The sequence below is a fragment of the Lepisma saccharinum genome, chromosome 13 (genome assembly GCF_977018435.1).
Source record: "Lepisma saccharinum chromosome 13, izLepSacc3.1, whole genome shotgun sequence".
Lineage (NCBI taxonomy): Eukaryota > Metazoa > Arthropoda > Insecta > Zygentoma > Lepismatidae > Lepisma > Lepisma saccharinum.
Genome location: NC_139241.1, coordinates 69,252,220 through 69,277,002, shown reverse-complemented (window position 1 = coordinate 69,277,002; position 24,783 = coordinate 69,252,220). Strand labels below are relative to the sequence as shown.

The following is a 24,783-nucleotide window of genomic DNA, read 5'->3' as shown; positions in this document are numbered from 1 at the left end:
GACCTTGAAAAAAAATATGCTTGTAATGTATCTAGTGTATTCCACGTCATTTTCCAACCTTTAGGTTAATCGTAACTGTGTGAATGCGTGGTCAATTAACGACACATGAAAAGGGGTGGAACGTCCCAAGGACGTATTTAGGGATTGTTCAAGGGATCTGGACCCCTTCCGAAAGACTTAAATACCAAAATTAATGACAATATACTTGTTTAGCATTTGTTGTATAATCGATGGCTCTTAATTTCCTCTGAACTTATTGGAAGGCAAGGATTATATTGGGATCGTACGGCTTTTAAGGAGAGTACCAAAGATTTATGCTTGCACACTACTGTTTATGATTATATGCATTAAACCAGAACTTTACTTTTCGCCAAGTGGATCTAGCATTCTAATATTCAATAAATATTTAATTCTTTATCTTTTTGCCTTCTGACATTAACTTCATTATTTTTATATATTTTTTACGATCTTTACTACAGGTAAGCTAGATAATGAATACATGCTCTTATATATCTATTCTTATGCCCTTTTGTACCTATTCGAAGAATAACAACGATACAATATTAATTAACATATTTTAATTAATATTTAATTTAATAAAATTATATTATTTTAATTTAAACATTATGATTCCTAAGACACTTGGTTCGGACACCCCGCCCCCGAATTATATTTCTAGATACGTGCCTTGGACCGTTCATAGGGTTCGATTGATTGATTGATTGATTTAATTTATTTTACTTCGCGTTTTGTGCCTCTTGGCTAATTTGCGAAGATGAGGATGAGTGATGAAAGGATGAAATTGATGAATGGACAAACAACCAAGCCCAACCGGGATTCGAACCCGGGACCCTTGGCGTCGCTGCGCGATGTGCTAACCGCTCGGCCACAGGGTGGGGCTCATAGGGTTCGAACATGCGACCCCTAACTAAGGTGTGCCCTACGGTAACCACTTCGCAACTTGCAATCAAGGGTTCAACACTCGGTGGTCGTTCGAATCCCACTTTAAACTGTAGGTCCAGTCCCGATTAGCCTACGCTTGCATAAAGTGGATTTAAAACTGAAACAAGATTCGGACTGGCCAGTTTTCATGAATTTGATTGCGTTATGACAATCAAGGGTATAATAATATGGCTGCTCTATAGTTTTGTCACCCCTGTCGCAGCCTAACTTGCTTACGATGATTTTACCAGTCAGTGTTCGAGGCTAAGAAGGGTTCTGGGTTCGAGTCTCGAGTAAACACAGTTGTTTGTCAACATATTCTCTCCGTCGAAAACAATATGACGCCTATAAACTTAGAAATGCAATACAATAACACATAATACTGTCAGCAGCATGATTTGTTACTTTAGGTGTCCCAAGTTCGGTTCATACTGTACAGGGTGAGTCAAAAGTCCCTGACCACCCCTTATAAAATGAAAGGGAGTGTATATTGCAGCAATTGGTCATGGTAGTACTATGTTAGGCCTAGGGGAAAACGTTTTGGTACATGTCATGACAACGTCCGCCATCTTGGTAACCGCCATATTGGATTCAACTTCATTTCCTTAAATGGGAAGGGGGGCATGTGGGGTATGGTTTTGGGCTAGAATTTCACCAGGAATTCAGTAGTGAAGTCGGATTTATGAAAACTTTAGAATGGGTCCCGTTCGCGAATTTTCTTTTTCCAGTCAACTTGTGAATGCTGTTTCATTTCTTGTTCTCTGATTGGCTGTTGGAAAGTTACGGTGCTGTGATTGTGAGAATGTCTTATTTACTATTTTAAGCGCAAATTTGCTGCTTTCTAATCTAATCTAACCTTACCTAACCTAACGTACAGCGCAAACAAGATATTCTCACAATCACAGCACCGTAATTTTCCAACAGCCAATCAGAGAGCAAGAAATGAAACCGCATTCACAAGTTGACTGGAAAAAGAAAATGCGCGTCCCGTTCAGCCTAATTGATGTAACGTGGATTTAATTTGATGAGGTTGAGTGACATAATTACATGTAAGGACACTGGCAAAGAACATCCATATGCCCAGGCCGGGATTCAGAACTCTGAACCCCTGGTGTCCTAGCACGCTGTGGCAGCTAGTATTGGGTGTCGGGAAAGGGAGGGGAGTCGAAGTGGTCCGTGGATCCCCCCCCCCCCGGTGAAATTGGCATAGTTCATATCATGTTGCTGCTATTTTAGGAGAAAGTTTATTTTTATTGAAACAAAGTTCATGTAGTTAGTATGCAAACAGAATAACAAAAGTAAAAAAAATGCATTAGATCGAAAGAGATTGAGTGAAAAATACAGGAACCAGGTTGCATTGTCATGTTCTACAGAATATTAAGTCACAAAATAACTGGTTCCACAAATTTCAAAATTATAAAAATTTTAGCTTTGAGTGAGCTCACACGATATAGCCTATACCTTGATTAAAATGTTTCCTTAAGTTTTAAAGCCTTTCTTGAAAGATGTGTAAAAGGGATTACAAAATACAAAACTGAATTTCAGTACACTAATCGTATGTTATGCAAAATAATAATAATAAATAGATAATTATTCAAATCAGTTGTGCCGGTTCTCTAATAACAATAATAACATCACATTTGAATACAATTAGTTTATTTTTATTAGTTAATAATATTTATTATGTGATGAATTGTAACAATAATATTAATAATTATTGTTTTTATTTCTACTATTCAACTTTTATCAGTGGCCTGACCCCCCCACCCCTAATTTCTGGCCACATCCATGTGAGAACCCCTTGAATGTAATCGAATCGTGATCCTCATCTTAAAAGGGACGTAAAATAATACAATACAAGTAGAATAACATTTTTACAAATCCTTATTACCACCAATAACATATGGCAGTAGTAGAGAAATGCACTTAAAGAGGAACCATAATTCAAATAACAAATTTTACTTCGAATGGTGATGTATAGATGACTCTGTCAATTTGTAAATAAAACAAGATTTTTCCTAAAATCTACAGAATGGTGATAAGTTTTCTTTTAGTAGCAGAAGAAAGAATTAAATACTTTATGCCAAGAAATGTTCACATGTTTGTTCACGCAGCGAAGTTAAAATGTATTCTCTACAATGTTCGGCACACGCTGTATTATCTTGCGGCAAAATTGAGATAAAAAGAATGGCAGCCAACTTCTTTTCATTAAAAGTCGTGTTTTACATCACGATGGGATAACCCAATTTTACACGACTACTTTCGTTTCAACTTCTACGTAACGAAGTTTTTAGTACATGTATAAGCCGTTGCGATTGGTTTAATTAACCGTCCCCCGTGGCGGAGTGGTTGTCACATCGCGCTAGGGATCCCGGATTCGAATCCCGGCTGGGCGTGGATGTTTGTGAGTGTCCATTCATCATGTCATCACTCATCCCCATCTTCACAAATTAACCAAAAGTGGCACAAAAAGCGAAGTAAAATAGAGATAATCAATCAATCAATTACGTCGTTTGACGGTCCTGGATTCGAACCCGGATCTTCCGCATTGTAGCCAGATGCTATACTAACAGAGCTACAGTGGTTCGTTTCTTTCGTATATATGATGCTAATTTTGAATTGCATCGTTTAACTTACCAAGATGAATTGATAAATAGATTTGGTTATTACTTCGCTTTTCTGCCACTTATGGCTAGTCGCTAAGATGAGGATGAGTAATGATGTGATGAAATTGATTAAGGATACCTCACAAAGAACACCCACTCAGGATTCGAACCCGGGACCCCGCCCGAACCCTAGCCACTACGAACACTTTCTCTACATGCTCTGTGCCATTTTACATAATACAGCTGATAACCGTTGCGTCATGTAAGAGAACGCGCCGCCATTGGTTGTTGCCATTATCCATGTCCAGAGTTGCGATTTCCGCATGGGTTTTGTAAATATGGCGTTCAGCAAAGGTGAAATCCCTGATTATTCGGCTACGCAGGAAACTAATGAAAAACACACCGTTAGTCTTAATTATGCACGAAGCTGGATCCAAACACACCAATCTCTGCCAAAAATCGTGGCTAAAGAACCGGACAAGCGCCAAGCCATTGCATAAGGTCTCGATTGCGCAGTTCCGCTTAGCGTTACGAGGCGACGCGACGCCACGCGAATCGCCCAGCCCGACCGTAACGCCAACCTATATCGCGAGAGCGTAATGAGAAATTTAATTAATTCCCCCTCCCCCCCTTTCTCCCGGCTCCCTTACATTCGGAACGATTAACTCATTTCACCCTCCCTTTCGGGCGTCCGACAAACAGCTTTCTGCGTAAACCGTTTTGTTCGCAAGCGGTGATTACTTGCCCTTTCGTCGCTCGCTAAACAATCGCGCCGCATCGCGCTGGCTCCTTTTGTGTTCCCTTTGCCAAAATGAGGCCGATTAATTGCTCGGTGCGTTTGCATAACGTCGCCTGATTCTGCCCGTCGGGATGACCACGGCGATGAGTTCGTTTGTAACCCACTGAATCCACAGCTGGGCTAATCGGGGCTGTAGAGTGAGAATATTTTCGTAACATCCCTGTCCGTTTTGCATTTGCAGCTTGGGAGCGAGTCAAAAGGTCCGAAGCCTCCAATCAAGAAGCGAGCCGCTGACGTCACTTCAACCCAGCACCTATCGCTAACTCTCCCGCTCACGCTCTACACTGTCGGTAGGCTCGTTTGCTGGACTCGAACAGGAAGATGGAGATGTTTCGAAAGCAATCGGACTATACCTACGGTTTAAAGTGGGATCCGAAGCAATCACCGCCGGGTATCCAACCCAGGACCTCTTGGTTACAAGGCGACGACGTTACCACCGCGCCATCAGATCTCTAGATGCTATCAAAACGCCAAATAATCAGACCCAGACATTCCACTGCTGATTTCACTATAGTTAGATTAAACATTTTTTCCCACGATTTCCAACTAATCGCTGAACTAAGTAACCAACCTACTGGAAACGAACCACTCCTTAGCTAAGCCTCCCCGGTGGCTTGTGATGGCGTCGACGCCTTGTAATCAAGGGGTCCTGGGTTCGATACCATAACACATAATGTTTCGGGTTCCATTTGAACTGTAGGACCAGTCCCGATTAGCCTATCTATGGGAGTGGTCGGCTGTCCTGTACGCATCTATGCTGGAAATACCGTAAGAAGGGATGAGTGTTCTCAGTTCAAGCTGCCCCTTGAAAGTTGCTAAAAGGAAGAAATCATTGAAGATTCTTACCCGAAAAACTAATTGCATTACATTTCGAGCTAGTCAATCAAGATAGTGTTGTTAGTAACTTTTTACTACTGGCTTGCCCTGTGAACCTGGACGATGAAGATGAATTTATGAAATAGATAAAGTAAGAAACACAGTGAAACTTTCGTAGCTTACTCAGATTTCTGACTACAAAGCTCTCCATTTTAACCACTAACTAACTTATTTCCACTAGATGTGAGAAATGATACGCGAGAATAAAGAAAAGTTATCCCTTGCCCATTGCATCGTCCTATGGGTACACATGCGGTGTGTGGAGATGTCTTACGGCCCTACACATCCTAATCTCCTCATTGCATTACTCTCCCTCCTCCCAGGTAAACATTGATCAGTAGCCGCGTGAAACCCGGAGTCAATTTATACAGTGACATTATCAGATCAATTTAACGGCCCCGAGTTCCATTACGATTGCTGGGGTGGAAAGTCACCTAGGCGAGGTTTGAACCTGCCCCCCCCCCCCCTCCTGAACGCAAGTTCGTTATCTTTAACAACTTTCCCAACCCGTACGATTTACAAACGTTGAGAAATTTCCGCCCTTTCACTCCCATACAAGATTTCAGGCACCTCTATACGCAGACGATACTTCAATTTTCGCAGTGCAGTAAAAACTGCTATTAGTTTAGCCACTACAAAGAGTGTAGTGGTTACATATGCACCTCCATCGAACCCATCAGGCTCGAGAGTGCATTAAAAAAAGGCCAACCTCTTCACGGAAATGGGGGCATCGCATCCTAAACGGACCGCAGACGCGTTATCGAATGTCTGCTCCAGTTTCGTAAAGGTTGAGTGGCTGGCCCGCGTCCAATGTTGTGAGTTCAAACAAAAGGGGACTTTGTGTCCTAGGTGTTTGCATTGCGCACGTGGCCCACCGATGAAAAAGAAGTAAGTCCCTCCACAAACACTTTTCCGCAACGCGGAGCCAGAAGTTTATCTGGCTTCTGTGTTGGCAGTCTTCGCCCAAATACTTGAAGATGTTCTTTCCCGCCGCTTCTTGGCGCGGTTTCTAGACTTCACTGGGTTCTGGTGCTCCACAGAGCACTCAAATCCAAAGCAGAGAGTTAGAGGGTTCGAATTTTGATCGTAATCAAGAACATTCCCCTTTTAAGCGGCTCTTTCTTGTTAATCTTTCTCTTTCTGACCCGACCCCTTCAGCAATCTCTCACCTCCTGAGACTGGGATTATTCAGTTCTTCCTCCTAGATGCTGCTGTTTGCCTTCAAAGCCACTACCTTACCAATTGTTCTACACACTTCATTTCTTGCATATCAACATCTTCATACCTTCTCTTACCCTTCTTCCATACGGAAGATGTGTAATTTTTTTTCTCAACAAATCACAACAAAAAAACTGAAATTGAGATGTTTCATGACCACTTTAAAGCTTTACGTATGCCTGAATATTTTAGTAGTCTGATTGTTAGACATTTGCAGCTTATAGATAAGAGGACAGACAGTATATATTTCTTGATACTATAGGGTGTTTTTTTTAGAGTGATAGAACTTTGAATTGAAATAAAACCCATAAAAAAAAAAAGTTTGAAGCCAATTGTGTTTTTATTTGAAAGATAACTTTCTGACTTTTTTTTTTACTTTTTGAAAATAATTTCCGGCATATGTCCACCACGACTAGCTGTGATGAACCGGATTCGATCAGTCCAATTTTAAACCACTTTTTCAAGTAATTGGGGACGTATGTCGTTAATAACACGAGTTATGTTGGCTTCCAAAGCGTCAATTGTTGCTGGTTTATCAGCATAAACCAGAAACTTTACATATCCCCAAAGAAAATAATCCAGTGGCGTTAGGTCACATGATCTTGGAGGCCAATTCACCGACAGCACTGATATTTCCGAAGTGCTCTATACGTTTGGCGAACAGAACTTGATTTTGGAAATATATTTCCACAATTTATAAACGTTGTTGGGGCGTCAGTCTTTCCATGATCATTTGCCTATGCTCACTGATATGAAATGACAAAACAACATGTCATCAAAACAAATCAAATGACAGCTATCCCTATCGAAAGTTCTATCACTCTTAAAAAAAAACACCTTTATTTCCAAACATAATTGTCAGTAATTGTGCATTCTATACCCTCAAACTTTGTTGTCTGCACCTCAAAATAAGTGTGTGTTTTTTAGAAGCAGCTGCGGTCTTGTCATGGTTAGTTGTATGTATAATAACTTCATGTAAGATTCAGCTGTTGTTAATATACTAAATTATATAGTTTGACTTGCTATCATGAACCATCATCAACACACTTTGTCGGTGGTTCAATTGACTTCTTTACTGATAACGATCCATCTTAAGAAGTACTCAATTTATTAATCCTTGCTCAATTAATCATTATGAATGATGTATCTTTTATCAGTTCGTTCACTGATGTAATCACGTTAATTTTTGCGAGTTTCAGCCATAATCGATTGTAGCTTTTGAATTTATGCTGACGAAATGGATTTTTGAAATGTTACAAATTGAGCGCATGTGATCGATCTGAAGCTCTAGTTACGTAAGATGGTATTAAGGACTCCGGCTACCACAGATCTTAAAAGAGTAGTCTGCACTTTAATGTAGCTCATTTCAAACACAGGGTTTCTGTGTGAATGTACTTAAATAACATGCCCTAATTTCTGTCAAGTGGGCTCATTCTTGAAGTGTGTGTCCAAATGCAGAAAGAAAATGAGGGTTTTGTCCCCTCCAAGAACTGTTGGAGGTCAAACGAGTCCTCAGTTTCTCCTACTTTAGACACAACCTACCATAGGGCCCACTAGACCGTCACGTACTGTATGCTAATCAACTACAAAAGTAAGGTCCGTTTAATATTGAGGGAGAACTCTGAAAACAAACTTTGATATTGCGAGAAGATTGTAGTTATTGTATGAAGCACAGTGGATACTTAAAGATATTGAATATTTGGTATTTTATAGTGACAGTATTCTCAATTCTGCAAGCAAACCAGATAAATTCTTAGGTGAAATAATGTTACACTCTGCTGGCGCCACACTGCGGACAACAAATATACGTAATACACATTAGTAAATTGAGGCAAGCATGGATGCGTTTCAGAAAACACTCGCATTCGTTACTTCTTTATTCCTTGAGGGCGTCGTTTGTGGAAACATAAGTTACGGTAGAATTAACTCCATCTGCTTGGATGCATTAACTGATTGCATATTGTTCCTTTCTATTTACAGTGGAAGTCAAGATGGTGTGTTATGCGGAAGTTGTCTCCAGTTGCAGGTATGTGTGCATACGTGCGTTCACTTGTTTTTTGTTCCTTCCAGTGAAGCTTTCTGCTTTGTTAAACAAGAGGATTACAGATATGTCTGTGTTCTTCAGTTTTTCGAGTTGTGACCTATGCTGTAATTTAGAGTAATCATTGTGGATCTTTTAATCAGATGTTTCATCCACCATGATGCTGTTTATTGTGATTTCGATTCTTGGATTTGTCAGTAGATTACTTACAGATGGACACCCAATTAATTGGTGGTTCAACCAAATTTCACAAGCTACGTGTTTGACAATTTGACAAGCTGATACTTTAGATCATGAGGTCTGTTCCGTGGGTTTATTTCACTGAGGATATTTTAACAACGTAAGTGCATGTATAACCATTGACATGAATTATATTTATTATGCCATGTTTGATGGTGCAGTTTTTGACTTGATCAAACATAGACTTCGAGGCCATAGCAAGTCATTATCTGAGGGGGGACTGCGCTTTTCAACAGATATGCAGGGTTGTCTGAACCGAACATTATTTGAGGCTATGGCAGCTGTCTCTGAGACCGAAACGGGGCGGTTTCTGGGGCCGTCTCTTTGGTCTAACTGTGTCTGTCTCTGAGGCCGAGCCGAAAATGTCTCTGAGGCAGTCTGTTTGGCCTAACTACGTCTGTCTCTTTGGCAGAACCGAGGCTGTCTCTTTGGCAGAACCGAGGCTGTCTCTTTGGCAGAACCAAGGCTGTCTCTTTGGTCGAATTGGGGTTGTATCTTTGGTCTAACCGGGGCTGTATCTTTGGTCGAATCGGGGCTGTCTCTTTGGCAGAACAGAGGGTGTCTCTGGGGTCGACCGGGGGGGTGTCTCTGAGACCGAGTTGGGACTGTGTCTGAGGCTGTCTCTTTGACAGAACCGAGGCTGTCTCTTTGGCAGAACCGATGCTGTATCTTTGGCAGAACTGAGGCTGTCTCTTTGGTCGAACCGGAGCTGTCTCTTTGGTCGAACCGGGGCTATCTCTTTGGTCGAATTGGGGCTGTATCTTTGGTCGAATCGGGGCTCTCTCTTTTGATGCTGTCTCTTTGGCAGAACCGAGGCTGTCTCTTTGGTCGAACCGGGGCTGTCTCTTTGGTCGAATTGGGGTTGTATCTTTGGTCGAACCGGGGCTGTCTCTTTGGTTGAATTGGGGCTGTATCTTTGGTCGAATCGGGGCTGTCTCTTTGGCAGAACAGAGGGTGTCTCTGAGGTCGACCGGGGGGTGTCTTTGAGGCCGAGCTGGAACTGTGTCTGAGGCTGTCTCTTTGACCTAACTGCGGCTGTCTCTTTGACAGAACCGAGGCTGTCTCTTTGGCAGAACCGATGCTGTATCTTTGGCAGAACCGATGCTGTATCTTTGGTCGAACCGGGGCTCTCTCTTTTGATGCTGTCTCGTTGGCAGAACCGGGACTGTCTCTGAGGATGTATCTTTGGTCGAATCGGGGATCTCTCTTTGGCAGAACGGAGGGTGTATCTGAGGCCGAGCCGGGACTGTGTCTGAAGCTGTCTCTTTGGCCTAACTGTGCCTGTCTCTTTGGCAGAACCGAGGCTGTCTCTGATTCCGAACCGGGCTTGTCCCTTTGGAGGCTACAACGGGGCAGTTTTTAAGGTGCTAGATCAAATAGCAATTTATTAAACCTTACCACACCCCTACTTCATCAATTCCTGTCAATCTTGGGAAAGGACCCTGGATTAATATGTTTCCGTCTCCTAAAAAAATGCAGTGAAGGAAGCTAAGTCACTTACCGTCCACGCAACTCTCTTCTCTTGACAGCATTCTATTTACTACTAGAGTTCCAGCGAAGAGCACTGGGCGGAAAAGAAGGAGTGACTTCATAAATCTAGATGTTAAATAACCGGCTAGGAGAGCAGATCGTATTTTTATGCAATGACTAATGACTCTGGTAAAGTATGGCGTTGTATATGACATCATTTTTTTCTTCTGTTGTGTGTCCCATTAGATTCTTTGCTGAAAGCTTCAAGATGGTGGATTTTGAGTGTTCTCCCCCCTTTAACTCTATGCGGCTATTGGCTAAATATTATCATTGCTCGCGGACCCGTTCCGGGGAAGAATCGCTTAGCAGAGTCAATTAGCCGGAATGTCAACTTCTAAAATAAACAACGTAACATATCTCTCCCTCCTTTTCCGTGTTTTCAGTTCGTTGTCGCCGAGTGTTGCCAACTCAGAATAGAAAATGGACAATATTTTCAGACTGTACTTCACCGTTCTGTGGCGTACTGTTGGTGTGGCTGGGTGCCATGTCCTCACTTCTGCTACAGTCAGACTCGTAAGTTATTTTCCCCTTCAGATGAAGCTTTGCTATTTTTAAAAATCATATGTCATCAGCATATAGACAAAGTAGTGTTCGACAATTGGGGGGGAGGGGGTACCGTCCACAATAGAATCTGTAGTTCGTTAATGGCATATCCTTAGCTAATAAGGCATTGGCTATGTTCTGAGTTACAGATTGCATCCCAGAAAGTCCCGATTGTATTGCCGCAGAGTAGGATGGTTGTGTAATTGGATGTTCATTTTTTTTTTTAGTTAGATTGTCGTACTTGCACCATGCACTACTCTCTTGTTTTGCCAATTGAGAAACCCGTGTGGGGTGACAGAACTTTCATTTCAAAAAGCCACGTTGCAAACTTTGAGCTTGAAGTCCATTTTATGCACAGATAAACTAATCGGGACTGGGCCTACAGTTTAAAGTGGTGTCCGAACCACTACGTACTTGAACCAGGTATCGAACTCGGGAGCACCTGATTACAAGATGATGGAATTTACCACTACACCATCGGGGAGGTCCACGGTGGAAGCGGATGCATTGGTTGCGGTTTTCTCCCGTCATTTTGTTGTACTGCGCATGCGCCAACCCCTCCGAAGTAGCCACAAGGTTCACGTCAGAAAGCCGCGCTGCCAAGTGATGGGTCCAATACAGCTATACCAGGGATCTAAGTCAGCTGATTATGTGAAGATTGAAGGTAGGGGGGGGGGGGGGGGGGTAAGTTCGATTCACATGGAGGCCCTATATTTCTACAGTGAGATCTCACAGTCTCGGTGAATGTGTGCGTCCAGTGGTCGACTCACGACTCCGGGTTCGATTCCCGGCTTGGACAAGGGTGAATGTTCCTCCATCATCGCGATTCGTCGAACAGTAGCAGAAATAAACGCAGAAAATTGGGATTTGGTTGGTTCTTTCAGTCCATATTAGTGGTGACGTCACAACAGATAACTTGAGCATGATTTGAGTCCAAACAAGACTGTCACGTGGTTTGGTCGTAAACTTTAGCATTGGAGTTTTCATCGCAAGATGTACGTAGCTTTAAGGGTTGTGACAGCAGTTACAAAACACAATTGTGACGTATATCCATATAAAGGTGAAATTTCGGAGAATACGTCGATATTAGGGCTGTACCGATACCTTGAAAATTGTAATAATTAAAAGTTTTTTCAAAATAATAATAATAATTCCACTTTCTCTATGCACAGATAGGCTAATCGAGACTGGACCTACAGTTTAAAGTGAGATCCGAACCAATGTGAAATGTGCCTCCACCGGATACTGAATTCGGAACTTCTTGATTATAAGACGACGACGTTGCCACTGCAATATTAAGTTATATGTTATCACAAAATTCAGTTTTTTCACACAAAACTGGTACAAAATAGAAGAAAACTTCGAATTTTGCATAATTTACAGGATATTTAGAGTCCGCGAAAGATTTGCGCGACATTTTAGCGGAGCCCGTGAAATACTAAATTCCGGAAAAATATGGGCCGGTATCTGCTAATAAATTCCAACCGAACCTATAGAAAATCGAGCAATTCAGTTTCCGAACACAGCCGAAGCTCAACCGTGCCAGGCCGAGCTCACCTCCAGCGACGCTGCCGATATGAATTCTGGGAGTTCACAAGCTCACGTGACTGCAGCGCCGCCGCCTATTGGCTGCTGTTTCGTATCGGATGCCACTAGGAACATTCGCCTTACTCGATTGCTTACTCCACTAATTCTTTTAATTCTCCTCTGTAAAGTATATGCAATAAATCGACGCATTCTCCGAAATCTTATCTTTATATCACAATTTTATCTTAATAACTGCTGTCAGAATTCTTATCGTTGCCCCTTGCAATGGTAAGCCCAATGCTAACTCATAGGGCAAAACCACGTGAGAAGCTTGTTTGGACTCAATCTTGCAGCGTGACGTCACACAAATACTTACTGCTAGGGGCGGTACATGACTCCCGACGTCCTTTTGCGAAAGAACTGAGTTCCGGCATGACAGAGCTTCGTGCGTAGTGGAGAACTAAAAAGAAGTATGGGGAAACCAGCCCCACTCTCGTCACGTGCCGGTGCCTTTGTAATGGATTCTCAAGGATGCAGGAAACGTCACAGAGTACTCCTTTCGATATCATGTCGTTAATGGAAGCGAGAATCCAGCTCAGCAAAAATCAAATTATGTTTAACGAGATCTTCGCGTAGAAGCTAAGTGGATTTACAAACACTAGATGTCACGTGGATCTGAAAAAAGGTAATATTACAGCGTAGTATTCTTCATGGGTACTTGTATGTGTATCTTTTCTGTATTCTTACTCAAATGCCCTACTCGCTACTTAACTGGGCACCAAACTGGAAGTTGATCTCCCTTATTTAATTGATTGATTTATTTTACTTCGAGTTTCTGCCACTTTTGGCTAATTACGAAGATGAAAATGAACGGTGGTGAAATGAAGGAGATGAAGGGACAACACAGAGGACTATACTGACCATGGGTCTAGACGCCAGAGCCTCGTTAGTCTGCAAAATGCAGTCCAGTATATACTACGTGGAAGGGAGGTTGACATTTTTGGGTGTCTTTGCGAAGGGCCACCCCTTACAAACAGATCTCGCTCACGGAAATACTACTTACTTAAAAGGCTTACTGGCCGCTGAACTAGATAGCGATCTGGAAATGAATCTCATGTAAGCCCACGCATGCGCCTGATTTTTAGGAGTGATAACAGAAGAAATCCAGCTGTGACATTTGCTAAATCGCAATTATTGCTCTTACTTTGCTACTAGGGACGTTCAATATATAAGTTTCCCTGTGCTATAAAATATTGTATAAAGCAATGCCATTAAAAAGAAGCACATGGTTGACAAGCGCCATCCTTCGTCTACAAGGAACAACAATCGATTCGTTATCAGACGTGAAGGCGCAAGGCTCAAGGGCGAAAAGTAAATGCTTGTTCGGAAAACGCGGGCTCGCGTCATAAGGAGTTCAGAAGCATGGATGCTAAGGGCGTTGTGCTTAAGGACTTTTTGGAAGGAGGAAGAACAATTAATGCTGACCGTTATTGTAAAACATTGAATAAACTGTAAAACGCAATTCGACATAAGCGACCAGGTCTCCTGTCAGCTGGTGTCATTCTTCTTGACGATAACGCTCGCCCCCACTCAGCAGTGCAAACACAACACAAAATTGAAGACTTGGGGTGGGAACGGCTGCCCCACCCTCCAGACAGCCCCGATTTACCGCAGAGTGATTTCCATCTTTTTCCGGTGTTATAGTCTGAATTGCAAGGTTACCGTTTCGAAACAGAGGAAGAAGTGAAGCGGAATGTGAGAATAGTGCTCAATAGCCAGAGCCCTGATTTTCTTGCAAAGGGTATGGACAAATTGGTGCAACGGTGGGACAAATGCCTGAATCTCTATGGGGATTATGTGGAGAAGTGAGGAAGGATCCTCCTACACATGTATGTATAGTTTTCTAATGTATCTAAAAAATAAAAATTTTTACAGCATACGGAAACTTATATATTGAACGACCCACGTATTATGTTTAACCACCTAGAACCTGATCCAGGAGGTTAAATAACCTGAAAATTTTGAGTAGGCAAGTTCCCCTCCATTGCCCCCGCCAAGAAGCCCACCGAACTATACCAAATGCCTAATCCACTGCCAGCTGAATTGTGGTGACCGCGGATTATTTCACGGTGAATAGTGGTAGCCAATGTTTGCTCCACGGGTGAAGATGAACCCATCTTTTTCACCTTCGCCTATAGATGTACACAAAAGAACAACGCAAAATACAAACCCAGTGGTTTTTGATTATGCACATGGGTGTCGTTGACACAATCTGTCCGTACGATTATTTACGATAAAACCGCATTCCTCTTGAACAGGTCGTCCTATTCTCGTAACTACATTCGTGTTAACAGCTTGTTGGCTTCCACTTGAACCGTTTTTCGTCAATTTATAAATAGGAGAGAGGAGAGGGGGGGGGGGCTGAAAAATACCCTTTGTCCTCACGTAATTACTTCTGTTCCTTCAACCCTTGTATCTTTATTTTTATCCCCTCTTCTCTTCTGATCCCGTTCGACGGTATTGGATGCTGAAGACATTTCCAAGGAGGAGAGAAAACATCGTCATCTATCTTAGCACCTCCAAATTGCCTCCTAGGAGGAGCGGGGTGGTTTATTAGAAAAAAACAGGTGCTTAACAAATGTGTCAAGATCCTTACGCCGCCCTCTATTTATCGGAATTACAGGGTTCCAATAAGTTGGCAGGGGATGGGCTATTTTTAACGGCACACCCTAGGAGTTTGCTTGCTGTATATCCCGTGGGGGATGAACCGTAACGTCCCAACGGCTCCTTCGATTTATCGTTTCTGTTTAGCAGCGTTCCTTATTGGAAGACTTGCGTCCTGCTTGTGGTCGGCAATTTGTGGTGATTAAGGGTGGCTGGAGGTTGCCAGGTTTTGTGGAGGGTCATTTCTCGGTACTAGGAGGAACAGCAAGGTTCAATATTGAACGCCAAATAATATATATATGCTCCAGCTGGAGTTCAATTTTTGACTTGGTTATTGTGGTCCACGAACCAGAATCAACTGTATTTAGGGCACAGCTTTTGAAAATAATCGCTGTTGTTATGATTTACTTTTGACATGGCTGGAAACGGTGAAGACTTACTAAACTATTTCTAACTCTCTCAAAGTATAATTATGTAAATTCTTTTTACCTGTGCTTCAGTTCCAGCGCGTTGAGTGGATGACTTTCGATCTCGCCAATAAAGTTTCCGTGCTCGATCCCCTGCATGAGTATAAGTATTCTTTGTGAGTGTCCCTTCACCAATTTCATCTAAACTTCAACGTCGCTATTAACCAGAAATGACAAAAAGTGAAGCTTCAATTTCTGTAGATGGATATTATGCATCGCTATTGATTCCTTCTTTTCGTTTCATATTATCGTCAGCGTGGCTTATTTCCTCCCAGTTTTTTTTAACTACTCGTACCTTCTCTGTTATATTTCCCGATTGGGATTTTCTTCCCCGTTTCCTTTTACTGTAATGTTCTTCCCCGCTTCCGTTTTCTTTCGCAGTCGTTCATTTCCCCCCATTATCTTTCGTAGCTGTTAATTTCTTTCCCATTTTCTTTCGCAGTTGTTCTTTTCTTCCCCATTTCCTTTCGCAGTTGTTCGTTTCCTTCCCGTTTCCTTTCGCAGTTGTCCATTTCTTCCCTGTTTTCTTTGGCATTTGTCAATTTCTTCCCCGTTTCCTTTCGCAGTTGTCCATTTCTTCCCAGTTTCCTTTCGCAGTTGTCCATTTCTTTCCCGTTTCCTTTGGCAGTTGTCCATTTCTTCCCCGTTTTCTTTGGCAGTTGACCATTTCTTCCCCGTTTCCTTTGGCAGTTGTCCATTTCTTCCCTGCTTCCTTTGGCAGTTGTCCATTTCTTCTCCGTCTCCTTTGGCAGTTGTCCATTTCTTCTCCGTTTCCTTTGGCAGTTGTCCATTTCTTCTCCGTTTCCTTTGGCAGTTGTACATTTCTTCCCTGTTTCCTTTGGGAGTTATCCATTTCTTCTCCGTTTCCTTTGGCAGTTGTCCATTTCTTCCCCGCTTCCTTTGGCAGTTGTCCATTTCTTCCCCGTTCGTTTCCTTTGGCAGTTGTCCATTTCTTCCCCGCTTCCTTTGGGAGTTATCCATTTCTTCTCCGTTTCCTTTGGCAGTTGTCCATTTCTTCCCCGTTTCCTTTGGCAGTTGTCCATTTCTTCCCCGTTTCCTTTGGGAGTTATCCATTTCCCCGTTTCATTTGGCAGTTGTCCATTTCTTCCCCGTTTCCTTTCGCAGTTGTCCATTTCTTCCCCGTTTCATTTCGCAGTTGTCCATTTCTTCCCCGTTTCATTTCGCAGTTGTCCATTTCTTCTCCGTTTCCTTTGGCAGTTGTCCATTTCTTCCCCGTTTCATTTTGCAGATGTTAATTTCTTCCTTGTTTCCCTATTCTGCTGGTAGTTTCTTCTTCGTATTATTGCGCTGTTATTCATTTCTTCCCTGTCTCCTCCGCTATGATTCATTTCGTCCACGTAACCTTTCTCTCTCGTTTATTTCCTCCCTGTTTCTCATCACTGTGGGAGAATAGAAACAGATGTCCTAGTTGACATAATCGTTTTAGAAGTAAGAAGTTGTATTTTTAGAAGCAGCGAACTGGATAGGAACTAGTTCCTTTTTTATCGCAGTGAACTTGATAAACATCTATTTCTTATGCTTATTGCTGTGAACTTGAGGTGGAATAGAGTTTATTTTCAGAAGTAAGGATCTAGGAGTAAAACCAGTGGAATATTTCGATGAACTTCCAGAATCTGATTCACAGTGTAGAACATTTTTTGAAAGTTTGAACAGCCGTGATAATGAATTTGCTTTTATCCGAAGAGCAAATACTTTTCACTGCTGTACGTCGCGTGCAGAAAACACAGATAGGGAATTTCCGTAGGTTGTAAATGGCGTTCGAATCGTGGTTCCCAAACACATAAACCAGGGAAAAGGTATTTCGGAATTCATGAATGGCTGAACGTTGCCCTGGGGTTGTGTGTGTAAAACAAGCAAGCGCCGAGAACTGCAACACGCAGCCACACGTCATACGTCCAATAGCTTCGTTCTGCATCAGTGTTGCTATTTGATTTTCGGAAAATGTCCAAATTTGGACAAGAATTTTCAATACCCATATAATATTTTATGCCAGTTCTGATATTGCATGGGGAAAATTCTGTTCCTTCTCAAACTCTACACCAAAGTTTCTTGAAATATATGAATTTATACACGGTTCAATGGTCTCTAGTATTGCTCTGATTTTCATGAGATGGAATTCCTAACTACTGTAGCAATAACTATAAACTCGTGGGTCTGTTCTCATTACAAGATTACTTCCCAATTGATTTTTATTAACCGCAATTGTAACAGATTTATGTAATCCATGACTAAACCTGTGTGTTTATAGAAGCAATAACTGTAAATTTTGTCTTCCTTTACGGAATAATTGACTGTAATTGCTGTGTTGATTAACTGAATCGTCGGCTGCTGAATTGGTTGCCTTACGGATTCGTCTATCGTAACCGCTGAGAGTTTCTTTACCGATTCGTCTTGCGTATCTAAGGAGAGTTGCTGTTCGGAATCGTCTATCGTAAGCTGCGGAGAGTAGTTACTTTACGGAATCGTCTATCGTAAACTGCGGAGAGTAGTTACTTTGCGGAATCGTCTATCGTAAACTGCGGAGAGTAGTTACTTTGCGGAATCGTCTATCGTAAGCTGCGGAGAGTTGTTACTTTGCGGAATCGTCTATCGTAAACTGCGGAGAGTAGTTACTTTGCGGAATCGTCTATCGTAAGCTGCGGAGAGTAGTTACTTTGCGGAATCGTCTATCGTAAGCTGCGGAGAGTAGTTACTTTACGGAATCGTCTATCGTAAACTGCGGAGAGTAGTTACTTTACGGAATCGTCTATCGTAAACTGCGGAGAGTAGTTACTTTGCGGAATCGTCTATCGTAAGCTGCGGAGAGTAGTTACTTTACGGAATCGTCTATCGTAAACTGCGGAGAGTAGTTACTTTGCGGAATCGTCTATCGTAAGCTGCGGAGAGTAGTTACTTTGCGGAATCGTCTATCGTAAACTGCGGAGAGTAGTTACTTTGCGGAATCGTCTATCGTAAGCTGCGGAGAGTTGTTACTTTGCGGAATCGTCTATCGTAAACTGCGGAGAGTAGTTACTTTGCGGAATCGTCTATCGTAAGCTGCGGAGAGTAGTCACTTTACGGAATCGTCTATCGTAAACTGCGGAGAGTAGTCACTTTACGGAATCGTCTATCGTAAACTGCGGAGAGTAGTTACTTTGCGGAATCGTCTATCGTAAGCTGCGGAGAGTTGTTACTTTGCGGAATCGTCTATCGTAAACTGCGGAGAGTAGTTACTTTGCGGAATCGTCTATCGTAAGCTGCGGAGAGTAGTTACTTTGCGGAATCGTCTATCGTAAACTGCGGAGAGTAGTTACTTTGCGGAATCGTCTATCGTAAGCTGCGGAGAGTAGTTACTTTACGGAATCGTCTATCGTAAACTGCGGAGAGTAGTTACTTTGCGGAATCGTCTATCGTAAGCTGCGGAGAGTTGTTACTTTGCGGAATCGTCTATCGTAAGCTGCGGAGAGTAGTTACTTTGCGGAATCGTCTATCGTAAACTGCGGAGAGTAGTTACTTTGCGGAATCGTCTATCGTAAGCTGCGGAGAGTTGTTACTTTGCGGAATCGTCTATCGTAAACTGCGGAGAGTAGTTACTTTGCGGAATCGTCTATCGTAAACTGCGGAGAGTAGTTACTTTGCGGAATCGTCTATCGTAAACTGCGGAGAGTAGTTACTTTGCGGAATCGTCTATCGTAAACTGCGGAGAGTAGTTACTTTGCGGAATCGTCTATCGTAAACTGCGGAGAGTAGTTACTTTGCGGAATCGTCTATCGTAAACTGCGGAGAGTAGTTACTTTGCGGAATCGTCTGTCGTAAGCTGCGGAGAGTAGTTACTTTGCGGAATCGTCTATCGTAAACTGCGGAGAGTAGTTACTTTGCGGAATCGTCTATCGTAAACTGCGGAGAGTAGTTACTTTGCGGAATCGTCTATCGTAAACTGCGGAGAGTAGTTACTTTGCGGAATCGTCTATCGTAAACTGCGGAGAGTAGTTACTTTGCGGAATCGTCTATCGTAAGCTGCGGAGAGTAGTTACTTTGCGGAATCGTCTATCGTAAGCTGCGGAGAGTAGTTACTTTGCGGAATCGTCTATCGTAAGCTGCGGAGAGTAGTTACTTTACGGAATCGTCTATCGTAAGCTGCGGAGAGTAGTTACTTTCCGGAATCGTCTATCGTAAACTGCGGAGAGTAGTTACTTTCCGGAATCGTCTATCGTAAACTGCGGAGAGTAGTTACTTTGCGGAATCGTCTATCGTAAACTGCGGAGAGTAGTTACTTTACGGAATCGTCTATCGTAAACTGCGGAGAGTAGTTACTTTGCGGAATCGTCTATCGTAAACTGCGGAGAGTAGTTACTTTGCGGAATCGTCTATCGTAAACTGCGGAGAGTAGTTACTTTGCGGAATCGTCTATCGTAAACTGCGGAGAGTAGTTACTTTGCGGAATCGTCTATCGTAAGCTGCGGAGAGTAGTTACTTTGCGGAATCGTCTATCGTAAGCTGCGGAGAGTAGTTACTTTGCGGAATCGTCTATCGTAAGCTGCGGAGAGTATTTACTTTGCGGAATCGTCTATCGTAAACTGCGGAGAGTAGTTACTTTGCGGAATCGTCTATCGTAAACTGCGGAGAGTAGTTACTTTGCGGAATCGTCTATCGTAAACTGCGGAGAGTAGTTACTTTGCGGAATCGTCTATCGTAAACTGCGGAGAGTAGTTACTTTGCGGAATCGTCTATCGTAAACTGCGGAGAGTAGTTACTTTGCGGAATCGTCTATCGTAAACTGCGGAGAGTAGTTACTTTGCGGAATCGTCTATCGTAAACTGCGGAGAGTAGTTACTTTCCGGAATCGTCTATCGTAAACTGCGGAGAGTAGTTACTTTGCGGAATCGTCTATCGTAAACTGCGGAGAGTAGTTACTTTGCGGAATCGTCTATAGTAAACTGCGGAGAGTAGTTACTTTGCGGAATCGTCTATCGTAAGCTGCGGAGAGTAGTTACTTTGCGGAATCGTCTATCGTAAGCTGCGGAGAGTAGTTACTTTGCGGAATCGTCTATCGTAAGCTGCGGAGAGTAGTTACTTTACGTAATCGTCTATCGTAAGCTGCGGAGAGTAGTTACTTTACGTAATCGTCTATCGTAAATGCGGAGAGTGGTTACTTTACGGAATCATTCACCGGAGCTTCTTAGTTTTTTTAGTGACCGTAACTGTAATTGTACGGTAGCTATGAAGTTATTTGTAGTGTTCGAAAGCAATGACTAACTGTGAGTCTCGTTTGAATGAGGTTTCATTTGGTGTCATAAGCAGGTAAATGAATAGGCGAAACTAACTTTCACAAAGTAACAACACTTCCTTTTCAATCCATTTCGTTAGCAATATGTGACTAAAGCAAGCTATTTATCCACACAGTTTGCAACATTGCTCTGCAGTCTTCATGCTTAGCAAAAATGCTTCTTTTTTCAGGTATGAATTTCGGAGTTGGGGAGAATCTTATTGTAATTTTCCTTCTACCCACAACTACCTGGTGTTACGTGGTGTGGCGGAAAGAAAACAAAAAATTAAGAAAAAAAATATATCTTCAAGGTTGCCGGTGGCTTACATAACAGGTTTTCATGTATACGAAATAGCATTTTATATGCGGTGACAAGTTGAAGGTCTGTTTGTGTGGCGTGGTTTTCCCTTTATCTTCGTTCTGCTTTGTTCCGAGGTTATCGCAGATTGAAATCGACACCCCAGACATCTTTGCTCTCTTTCTGCTTTTGTTTTGGTTAATCTGGAAGGAGGGAATTCTTTGTTTTTGCAAAGAGACTTGTTGACAATGGAAAAAAGTTGTAATCTGCCCAGGAAAACAGTGAGTTAGAGCTGCGCTTTGTATTGATGTATTTTGCTAAATCCGGCTCACCATCTACCTCAAAGTCGTACGTTCCAGGTTCCAGTCCCGACTTTATTAAGTCCAATTCGGGATTTAGTATCTCGGTTGACTGATTGGTTTGCTTTATTTTGCTTCGCTTCTTGTGCCACTTTTGGCTTATTTGCGAAGATGGGAATGAGTGATGATATGATGAAATTGATGAAGGGAGACTCACAAATATCACTGTCCAGGTCGACTTTTAGTATCTCGGAACTGGATGTCTACTGTGTCATGTCATCACACTAATCCTTATTGTCGCGATTAGTCAATTGCCCTATTATTAAGGCTTGGAAGCTGAAGACCTTAAAATAGCCAAACAAAGAGCTATAAAAAGACCTAAAAATATAAAAAAAAAAGGATCTAAAAAGGGAAGAAAGGACGTATAAATGTGATCCAAATTAATTAATAACTTCAGTTTTAATTACGTATTTAATGAATAAAAAAAATCAAAATTCTGGTGGTATGGAAAACACAGTGCGAAAAACTGAAAGCTTCAAAACAAGAGAAAGTTGCCACTTACAGCGCGACCTTCCAGACAAGTTAGGGTTAAAGGACCTTGTACCGTACCTGCTTCAGTCGTTCAAAAATATATTTATTTATTTCTTTTTCATTTCTTGTCTACAGAAAGGATGTTTAAGAGGTGATGAACTGATGATGATTCGAATTGAGAATGGGCAGTAAAAACGTAGTCGAAAGAAGGTGAAGTTGCAAAAAAAAAGCCGTTAAGACTTTAAAAAAGGACCAATATGTAAAAAAACGCCGAAAAAGGCAAAAAAGGACAAATAAATCCCACCTTTTTCTGGCCTACAATGACCCAAAATTAACATATATTATGTTGGGCCTCGTCTTCGGACACTACGAAAGAAAAAAAGGATTTTTCCTCAACTTCCGAGCGCTACCTATTATGCTACAGTGGCGTATGCTGAGTCTTAACACCTGTACTACGACACCTGGTCCTAGACTATGGAGGAAGGGAGAAGACTAATATAGTGGAACCACAAGCAAAAAAACCTGCGCAGAAGCACATCGCGCCGGCGGGTGTAAGAAAGGGCAGGTGGAAGCAACATTCGCGCTGGCTCACGTCAGCGTTGCCAGGCCTATTGATTTCTCGGGAGAATTCCTTAATAAACTATTGCTATGGAACCTCCAACGGCCAGCTCAAAAACACGTTTCCTGCTCATCTTACTTGAACATGGAGGGGTGATGTGGAGTGGAACTCCACTCAGCCGTGAAAAGTGCTGTTTGAACTGTGAAATTATGTCAAACGCTACTCAATTGTGCTAGGACATTATTTTATTACTTTTACTACATTACTATTTTTAGATGGGTGTATTTTATCCCACCCCAAAATCTATTTCTATTTTTTTTACTTTACGTCGCTTTTGTACCTCTACGGGTAAGTACGACAATATGGATGAATGAAAAACTGATGAAATGGCTGATGTGACACAAACACAGTGAAACGTCCTTGCCTTACGAGGTAGAAACACTGACTTCGTAGCGTGGGCAAATTATGTTATACATGTATGTGTTTGTGGGTGTGTGTGTGTGTATTTCTAGCAGACGGGGAGGATGGGTGGCACCCTAGCATAAGCGTTGCTATCTTGAATTATTGAGGAAGACATGCGGTCTAATTCACCATATATATTTCACATACGTAATGCATTTTCTCATTATGGTGCAGGACGCGTGCCCACCCCTATCGATAGCTGTACACCGAACACCAGCAGAAGGCAAATTGATTTGTTATTGTTAGCATTCGACTTGAAAGATTGTGGAAAATGGCCGACAACGAAATGCGGTACGTTAGCTTCATCTGTGAACACAACTTTCTACCATTTCCTGTCATAAAAATTCCTCGCGATAATAGAGGCATCGCAAACCCCTTGTGTCGGTGCTGAGAAAGGGCAAATTTGAGGGTGTTTTCCGGAAAATGCGGAAGAGATGAAAGATGTTGGTCGGTTCCCTCGGGCGGTTTACTTTCTTTTGTTTGAAACGTGTCCACTCCTGAAATGGAGATCTTCGGTATATTTTCGCCAAACACAGGGTGCTGGGTTTAGCACCATTGTTACAAAAGTATCTGTGACGTTTACAACGTAAACAATGCGCGCCACTCCCTTTGCCCCCCCCCCCCCCAATGCGCACGACAATACCGCCCCTCCGCCCCCAAGAACGTTGTTCATCCGCTACTATTAGATCATCGGATTTTGTAGCAGATCTTATGGTTTCCCAAGGAACAATCTCCCGAATTTTTCAAATCTGACCTGGCAACACTGCCCCGAACACCGATAACGGCAGGGAAGTTGCGCGAACGCTTTGGACGGAAGGTTTTTTCCTTGTGGTCGAGCTATAGTAATAGGCTCATTCTTGACATCTTCAAGGAAGTCACGTTGCCATCCCAACGGTAGTCAGGTTGCAAACTTATAAAAGTTCAGGTGGCCAACTCCTAAGAATTGAGGTTGCCAACTTCTGAGAATTGAGGTTTCCAACTTCTAAGAATTGACGTTTGCAACTTTTAAGATTTGAGGTTGCCAACTTCTAAGAATTCAGGTTGCCAACTTCTAAGAATTGAGGTTGCCAACTTCTGAGAATTGAGGTTGCCAACTTCTGAGAATTGAGGTTGCCAACTTCTGAGAATTGAGGTTGCCAACTTCTGAGAATTGAGGTTGCCAACTTCTAAGAATTGAGGTTGCCAACTTCTGAGAATTGAGGTTGCCAACTTCTGAGAATTGAGGTTGCCAACTTCTGAGAATTGAGGTTGCCAACTTCTAAGAATTTAGGTTGTCAACTCCAAAGAATTCAGGTTGCCAACTCCAAAGAATACAGGTTGCCAACTTCAGAATCGCCATTATCTTCAGTATTTTACTTTCTAGGCTTCAGGCTTCGCAGATATCCTAGCTAGCCTGCAATATACGCTCCTGTTATACTATGTATATCAAGTCTGATTACTGTATTCATATTAGCCTAGATGTTGTGTAACATATTAAACACATATACCAGGGAGCTGTGGGGATCTATTGGGTATGGTGTCTGACTGCCACGCGAGAGACCCGGGTTCGATTCTCGGGGTGGGTGACCTAAGGTCGGAATTTTTTGGGCCTTGTCCCCGCATAAAGCGGCTCTGGAGCTCGCCCTTCCTCAAATCATTGGGTACCTGTGGGCAACCTTGGGGGTAACGCAGTACCTGTGATTTCCCTAAATCACCATTAGGGACTAGAATCACAGCTTATTCGCCATGTTGGTTCTGCCTGCTTCGAAATGGCCGTCTCACTGTTAACCAAGCACCTGTCCCTGAAGAAACCTGGCCGGAGAGAACGCTTGCTTATTCAGACGAAGGAACAACAATTATTCTACGCCTCGAGCAAAGCTAACGGTTTCACTGTGCCGCCACCTGTAATTATGTAGTTTCTCTGTCCGTGGTGATT

The 24,783-nt window shown here is 42.5% G+C and overlaps 1 protein-coding gene across 4 annotated transcripts in view; it reads left to right on the top strand.

Annotated features, from left to right (window-relative positions):
• LOC145997402 (uncharacterized) overlaps positions 1–24,783 on the top strand; it is a 455,282-nt gene that overhangs the window by 4,257 nt on the left and 426,242 nt on the right. For all 4 annotated transcript variants that reach the window (XM_083134406.1, XM_083134404.1, XM_083134405.1 and 1 more), the window contains exon 2: positions 8,422–8,467. In XM_083134406.1, the coding sequence (XP_082990532.1) occupies positions 8,422–8,467 (46 nt within the window). The remainder of the gene's footprint in view (positions 1–8,421; positions 8,468–24,783) is intronic.